Source organism: Hippocampus bargibanti, linkage group LG14 (assembly GCF_051943395.1).
Source record: "Hippocampus bargibanti isolate YZ-2025 linkage group LG14, ASM5194339v1, whole genome shotgun sequence".
NCBI lineage: Eukaryota > Metazoa > Chordata > Actinopteri > Syngnathiformes > Syngnathidae > Hippocampus > Hippocampus bargibanti.
In genome coordinates, this window is record NC_142747.1 from 12,352,762 (window position 1) to 12,361,435 (window position 8,674).

At 41.0% G+C, this 8,674-nt stretch overlaps 1 protein-coding gene across 1 annotated transcript; it reads right to left on the reverse strand.

The window, feature by feature from the left end:
- Window positions 1-3,690: 3,690 nt before the first annotated feature.
- LOC148888344 (uncharacterized) lies at window positions 3,691-7,132 on the reverse strand. Its single transcript, XM_089014140.1, has 7 exons — window positions 6,878-7,132; window positions 6,683-6,744; window positions 5,675-5,749; window positions 5,330-5,474; window positions 4,201-4,308; window positions 4,080-4,134; window positions 3,691-4,010 (listed from the first exon to the last, which is right to left on the reverse strand). The coding sequence occupies exons 1-7, from the start codon at window positions 7,130-7,132 to the stop codon at window positions 3,784-3,786; spliced, it is 927 nt and encodes a 308-aa protein (XP_088870266.1). The 3' UTR covers window positions 3,691-3,783.
- Window positions 7,133-8,674: the final 1,542 nt, after the last annotated feature.

Genomic DNA, 8,674 nt, shown 5'->3' on the forward strand with positions numbered 1-8,674 from the left:
TGGCTCCGACATTCCTCACATTCAAAAACAGTACTGGCATATTCATGCTGCCGAAAAGGCGCAACCGCTCAGCACAGTCTCCTCCTTGATGAATGTCGTGGTCAAAAATGCTGAAAAACAATCTGTATCCGTTCCACACAAAGTGACAAAAGAAAACACAAAACAAGACAAAAACAACCAAAAAAAGCAAGGCTCGTGAGAGCACTTGCTGAGGCTGCCTACTCAGGCGCCATCTTGGTAGGCAGTCGTCCGGACTGCAGAGAGGTAGTCCAAGTGCCGAAATTCACGCTCCAGGTACATCGTCGAGGCCGAGGGGATGGCGGAGAGGAGTTGTTTGTGGTCGGTCTAGATCAGGGGTCGGGAACCTTTTTGACTAAGAGAGCCATAAAAAAATATTTAGAAATGTTTTTTCAGTGAGAGCCACAGATATGCACACGCACGCGCGTGAATAGTTTTCCGTTACTCATGATTGGTAAAAAAAATCCAGCCAAACGATCGGAATTAAAGTCAATTTGCTTAGGCAAAGCTACTGCTAGCTAGCCCTCACACTGCTCATTAGCTTGCACGCTTGCTTTCTGCTCTCTCACAGAGGTATATTGATGCTAACATTAGCATCGGGCTTGTCAAAGTGCCACTGATATTCAACTGTTTCATTCATGGTATTGTTTCATTGCAAATTAGAATCACAGGAGAACTTTTTCCCTTCACAAAGGCGAATGCTTCCGTCCATTCAACTTGAAGTGTACGATACTCTTACTCGTCAGGCTCATTTAAAAGGGGGCATTTACCTGTTAGGACATCAAATTTGTAGATTTCATCCACTTCATAAAACGATTTTTGCTCTGATCAGCCTTCCGCATCAGTTCCGAAACGGCTCTTCTTCTCTCATCTCTATCCAGATATTTTTGAGCAAAGGCTGTGTGTTTGTTTTGGAAATGTCTTGCGACATTTGAATTTTTGTTGTTTGCTAACTTCTCATTACATATTAAGCATACCGCTAAACCAGTCTCGTCAGCAGTGAAGGCGAACGAATCTGGCCACGTATCATTAACCGTTCTGTTTTCTTCAGACACTTTTCTTAGATTTATCCATAGTTGGCCTACCTGGGGGTCGAAAAATTCAAGAAATCGTGCGCAATTTGGTGGTTGTGACCGGATATACGTCCACTGTCGATGGTTGTGACGTATATTATGAGCGACAAAAAAAGTGAATACGTTTTATTTTGTATTATTTATAATCACCCTAATCTTCAAATTTAGAATTACATTTTAAAAACGAACGAACAAAAATAATATACATTAAATTAAATACTCATTGTCACGTTCCGAAAACGACAGTGGCAGCTGACGAGTGGGAACGTAGGGAGTGGTAGTGGATCGCCAAGCAGGTGACAGAGGCGTTGGTGCAGGCAGAAGATTTATTGACAGAAAGCGCGGGTCCAAGATGACACGGACCCGGTAAAATTTTGCAAAACAAAAGTGACAAAAACAGCAAGGCTAGTGGGCGGGCGGCGGCAATCCACCCAACCACACTAACAAAATAAAAGGCACACGAAGGTTCAAAACAGCATACGATGCGGTGCATACAGACGCGATCGTGGCTAGACAATTCTCGGGCGAAGCAACCCACGTACTGAATTAAAGTTCAAGATACGGACCAGGCACGAGACAACGTGTCTTCCGACGCTGGGTGCCAGCGTCGGGTTTAAATGTCCAACAGTCGGTGATGAGGGAATTGACAGCAGCTGGCAGACGTCAGGAGCGGAGGCCCCGCCCCGCTGTCAACTCGCTCATGACACATTATTTATTTTTTAACGCCGCAGGGAGCCGCAGCAGGGGGGTGAAAGAGCCACATGCGGCTCCGGAGCCACGGGTTGCCGACCCCTGGTCTAGAGTAATAATACAAATTAATCTATCCATATCAATATGAATTATGACGCCTCCATGGTTTATTTAGTAATCTAAGCTCTTATGAAGGGGAACAAGGTAAAATATGTAGGCATTGTTTCCTTTTCTCAACATTTCTGTATATTAATACAGAAAAATGCAGACCTTGTCTTTCCCTTACATCAGTTACATAAGAACATTGCAGGGGAAATGTCAGTTTCAAGTCTAAACATCATCGCAGTTTTTGAATCTGATTCAGCTCTGGAGAAAGTGCAGTCCATTCATATTCAGATACATTATTCTCCAACATCCTTTCCCCATTTATACATCCCAGATGAGCTGGGGTATTATCATACATTAAAATGAAATTAGGCCAGTGTTGCTTGGTAAGGCCAGGTACCCTTGGATATCAACCATGTTAACATAAACAGTTTCAAATGCTTTCAAATGTGACTTTGGTGTCTTTCGCCTCCCTTCAACGTGCTTGTCGATTTGAGTGGCATTCATTATCCCATTTCTCAGGGCATTGTTCATCAGCATGGGTTGTGGCCAAAGGATATCCACGTCTACATCTTTCTGTGACACTTTCAGTCTCTCTGTATCTCTTTTGCGACCTGCTGAAAGCACTCTGACACACAATTTGCTGTTCGAAGCATCACAATGGCAAGGTAATATTTATCCATTGTCAGGTGTCGTCTTGTTTCATGCTGTCAAAATGTGAACAGTATGAGGATGACTGTTTAAACGTCACCTCTAATTGAACCAGATTATTTATTGGATCAAACCGCGGTTCCTTCGTCATTAAGATCCTTGTTAGAGAAGCGCAACTTGTGCAAAAGCAGTGTTTGAAATAACGTGTGCCCGGAGGCCCGGGGCGTACAACTTTTTCCTTGGGTGTACAACTTTCAAAATGTCTGGGCCCGGGTGGCCGACAACTTTAAGAAAAAAAGGTTTTTTTTTCCAATCAAACGTTTGTGCAAAAGCTACGAGCAAACCGTTACAAGCCACGTGGACTCCTCTTTCTAAGCACCATTCAAAACTTTCAAGTACACTTTACAGTCATGTTACAGTCCGAAGCACGAAACAGGCTTCTGATTGGCCGCCATGGCGAGTATGCAAATTGCCAACCGAACGGTCATTTGGCAATTTGCATAACCAGCACGGCAGCCAATCAGAAGACTGTTTCGTGCTATACCGTGACTGTAATGTGTACTTGAGAGTTTTGAAAGGCGCCTAGAAAGAGGAGTCCATGTGGCATTTAGCAGACAACACAACGCAAACATTGCATTGTGCACCATGACGACAAACGACAACTGGAGCAAAATCGTCAGCAAGGGAGCACTTGTGGAAGGTAATTCCTTAATTTTAAAAAACCCGTTATACTTCCAATAATGTTTTTTTTTTTTTTTTTTGCGATTAGTTGTGTTATTGTGTTTCAAGTTGTGAAAAATGGGGCAGGAAACTTTTCAGAGTTATCTGACCTGATGTCCGCTAACTTTTTGTCATGAGTTTCAGACACTGGCAAAAGGTATTGGAACATTGAACAGTTGGACATATACATTCAAGTGTTTAGAAAAGGTCACCTTAAGTTCACCCGGAAAAGTTTAAATGCGTTTTAGGCTTGTCCTGATTCTTCACTGGAAAGCCTCGTATCCCTAATTTTTTTGTGAGTCATGTATGTAAAATGTTTGCACACAGGGAAAAAAAAATCAAGAGCGCCGATTGTAAGCAGACATTGTAAATGTCATTTAAGGGTCATATCAGCTCCAAGTCATTCAGTCAATTGTCTCTGAGTGGCAGAAACATGGCTGTGCATCAAATCTTACCAACATTTTCGTCAAGGGGAGGGGGGATGTGGGATATGTGGGAGGGTGCACAATTAAAGTCTATCAAGAAATCAACAGTTCGGATGGAACCTTGACGACGAATGCTTGGGCGATCGGGACGGAGGGTGGGTAATCATCTGGGTCAAGGCATCTGGCTGTTTCAGGTATATCTGGGAAATATGCTCTTCAAGGGACAGTTCTACATTTGTTGAACTCAAAGACAAGGAGTCTGGGTCATCATCCTCAAAATCAGTCTCGGCTTGTCCACTTCCTTCCTCAACCTCTGGCACCAGTGCTGCTGTAATGACCAAAATGTTTCTTATTTAATTCCACAACACGCTCTCTCTGTCTCTCTCACACATCTTACCCTGCACACTCTTAGCATCTGCTTCCATAATATGATCACAGTCCTCCTTTTTGCCCTACAAAACGAAACAAAAACAGTATTTTCCAAGTGTATAAATAGGATGCAGCAATAAGTCACTTACATAATTGTGCCTCCAAGACCAATCTGGATGCTGCTGGGAGTGCAGACGCTTTACTTTATCAGCCAACCCGTAATATTTGGCTTTCTCTTCCTGAGGTAGCAAATGCCACTATGTATTGGTAATAAGAATCTTTATTAGCATTTATAGCTTTTGTTGTGCATATGTAAACATCACAGAACAATGGTAGGCTCAAGATGCAGTTCAAACATGCATAGAATAAGTTGAGTGTACAGTATAGTGGATATAAAAAGTCAACACTAATGTTCAAATGCAGGGTTTATGTTATCTAAAAAATCAGCCCATTCAAACATTTGATGTCATGAAAATTTATGTTTGGAAGTTAGGAGGTGATTGTTGATGTACTCATGACTGACGGTCGGGGTGGCAGGATATTTGTTGGTGGTGGCTACGGCCAATGATATTCAATTTGAACAATTTTTGTACATCATCTCTATAGACATAATTCCTAGGTGAAGCTTAGAGGGAGTTTGGTTTGGTTGCCTCGGTAAGGCATCTCTGCTTTTTAGTTTTTCAGTTAGATTGATCAAGCTGCAATCTCCAACTTTCAACAACGCTCGTTGTACTAAGTTAATCCTGTCTACTTGATATCTAATGTTAAGCATATTCTTTACTTACAGACAGTGTAGGTGTTCAAATACCTGACATGTTTCGGCGACTACTTCCGCCTTCGTCCGCGTTTGGGTATGACGCGGAAGTAGTCGCCGAAACATGACAGGTATTTGAACACCTACACTGTCTGTAAGTAAAGATTTCTGCTTAACATTTCACCAATGCTGTTGTCAGTGTGAAGTGGTGGGGATGGATTCAGAACCTACAAATTTTAAATCAGTCAGGAACAAGCTTAACTACTCTACTGTATGTCTGGGCGCACGATGTTTTTGGCTCCTACCAACTGAACTGGTGGAACTCTGCAAACTCAGGAAAATTCAAGAGTCGTATGGATGATGCTGGGTACGACAGTGGACCTCCTAATGGCCTGAGCGATATGCCTGATTGGTTTACCCCATGAACCTGACTTATAAGCAAAGAATCTAGATTGACTTTGTATATCCACTCCACTGCATTGATAATTAACTTGGTTTGATAGTACGTGAGCGGTTAAACTTACCATTCTTCCTAGGATCTTGTTTATATCCGCACTGTTTCTTAAATGAGAATGGTGCCTAACAGCTTGCCGATGTTCCTTCATGAACAACATAAATGCATTTGGGGGCTTCTTGACATACGTTTGATCCGTTTTTTTTGTTATCTTCCTAAAATTTGAAGAAAAAGTAACTACCAACTTGCCAAGCATCTTGGAGAAATTGTAAGGACATGTATAGCTGTTGCCATAGAAATAGTTTTTAATAAACCAGACAAAGAGCCTCATTCAATGACTGTGTGTATGAGAGAGAGAAAGACGGAGGAGAGAGAAAAAATAGATAGAGACAAAGAACAATATGAAAAATCTTACTTAATCCTCGGGATGGTGGGTGGAAGAGGAGGAGCATAGTTTGGGGCTGTCACTTTATACAACAGCTCTCCATTCCTGAATAAAAAACAGAAATATATTAAACTCACATGTTCCGCAATGCTTTTCATACATGTTACTCTCTTTTACCCATTTTTCCTTTTGTTCATCGAGATGTGTTTGTTGTCAATTACTGTATGTATGCATGCCTTTAGGTGTACATATTATTATTATTATTAATATTAATATTCCATCCATTTTCCGGAATGCTTTGTCATACATTTCATTCTGCCTTTTAAGCTCTTAAAGTGGCTTTGGTTGTGATGAAAAGCTTTTTCAAAATAATAATAATAATAATAATAATAATAATAATAATAATAATAATAATTAATAATTACATTATTAGGTTTCTTTTGTTTGACTTGAAGATGCCACCGCAAGAGTGGCTGCCTTTACAGCAGCTTTTGTATTGTTTTTTTCTACTTCTTCCTTTCCTTTACTCTTCCTTTCATAACTTTGCTGCTGTAAAATGTAAAATTCTCCACTGAGAGACTAATAAATCTAATCCAATTATACTACAGTAAAGTCTCGTTATATCGATATTCAAGGGAGTCCGAAAAAATATCGATATAACCGGGACTATCGATATATCCGACCCTGTTTGCATGTAATTTTCTCCGTGCGTGCATAGAAATAGTATCGATATAACCGGGACTATCGATATATCCGATATCGATATAACGAGACTGTACTGTATATTGCATTCACCATTGATCAAGGTTGACAAAAAAACATCACAGGTATGATAGTTAGTCAAATACATAATGTAAAATTGACCAATCAATTAGTGTTCATTTTGGATCAGGCTAACCAGTTTTGAACTATTGACATTTTTTAAGAATAATTGTTTTGACCCGTAGAATATTAAAATAATGTGGAAAGGTTAGATTTTTTTTCTTTCATTTATCCGACATAGAGTTTAACTTTACAAATACCTGGAGTATTACTTACAGTATTCCAACTGGGCGCATGTTCATTCCATTAGGTAACATCACCTCCGGTACGAAGTTTGTCTAAGGGGTAGAAACATACAAAACAGGCAGTGCATGACAAAAGCTCAAAATGCTTTGACTTTGGCATCACAACTCAATAATTTAGACAGACAAAACAGCTACCAGTACTCCAAAACTGTGATTGTGAACCCACCTGGTCAAACACCTGGGCCAGTGTCTCCGTGTTCTGGGGATGCGGTTGCAAATTCTGATGGGTCATTGGAACAAATTGCATTCTGGCCGCAGCCATCATTGAACTTGCTTGCATGTAACAATTTTGTATGGGAATGAACCCGTTAAAGCCTCTACTCTGGCTGGCGACTGGTTGTGGGTTGGCGGTGTATCTTGATCCAGCAGGCTGAGCATGATGTGGAGGTAGACCTTTTGATGTGAAACCTGACATTTCCATTTTCTGTAAAGACAAAACACACGCTTAATAAATGCAACTAAAAACTTCAAAAGACAGTATCAACAACTAGAAATGCATGGGCACAGATGACCGCAAGTGATGTGGTAAATCGTCGAATTGTTGCCGTTTTATTGTATGATCTATCGTAATATCGCACATGAAGCAACAGTGGTATTGCAGTGTGCTTGACTGAGACTTAATTCATATCTCATCTCATCTCATTTTCCGTACCGCTTATTCCTCATTAGGGTCGCGGGGGTTGCTGGAGCCTATCTCAGCTGTCTTCGGGCACGAGGCGGGGGACACCCTGAATTGGTTGCCAGCCAATCGCAGGGCACACAAAGACATACAACAGTCACTCTCACACTCACACCTAGGGACAATTTGGAGTGGTCAATCTGCCTGCCATGCATGTTTTTGGAGTGTGGGAGGAAACCGGAGGACCCGGAGAAAACCCACGCTGGTCCGGACGACCTCTGCACTGTGAAGCCGGTGTGCTAACCACTGGACTACCGGGCCGCCCACTTAATTCATATGATGCTGTAAAAGTGATACAATAATGAAGTACTTATAATGATGTGCAGCTTCCATATAAATATCAAACAAGTAGACACCATCCATTTGACAGCTGAGGTCTATTCCCAGTCGACAGGAGTCATGGCCTATCCCGTGAAACAGATTACTCCCTCGACTCATCACCGGTCAATCCCAGTGCATATGCACCAATATCCCCTCGGAAGTGAGGCGAGTGAACCACTACACCATTTTATGATACAGTAAAGTCTCGTTATATCGATATCGGATATATCGATAGTCCCGGTTATATCGATACTATTTCTATGCACGCACGGAGAAAATTACATGCAAACAGGGTCGGATATATCGATAGTCCCGGTTATATCGATATTTTTTTGGAGTCCCTTGAATATCGATATAACGAGACTTTACTGTATATCGGTACATTACAATGGTATTATTTTATCCGCCAACAAGACTAATGCCACCAGAAAAAGCTGTAATAAAAGAACAAAAAAATATTTACATTTTGTGTCCCCAAATTTCTCAGGTCAAGATTAATGTGACAACTATCATTCAACACCTTTAGGTGGTCAAATATGAGTTATCTCTACGTGCTTTTGGTAGACATCAAAATACCAACCAAAAGAGGAGACTGCTCATCATATCTAAAAACAGATTTATTTTTTAAAAGCCTTATCTATTTTTTTTCTGGAAGGAGTGCAAAACAGATGTGATCACACAAAAATTGCAGAGTCGGTTGTCCTACTCGACTGACTATATACCATTTATGTCAGATTACGTCTACATTTCCCCAGGGTTATTTGGGTTATGACACCTACTTGCTCTATTCCCAGTGTTGTTTTGGTATCTTACAACTTAATTCACTGATGGTTGAGCTTGTTTTTCTTGTCTGTGAATTCGAATGATGTGCAGCACCTCAAGTCGGGAAGCTTGGTGTCTATATTCATCACACCTTAAACACTCACACGCTGTAAATGCAACATATGCTCACACAGCTTTGTG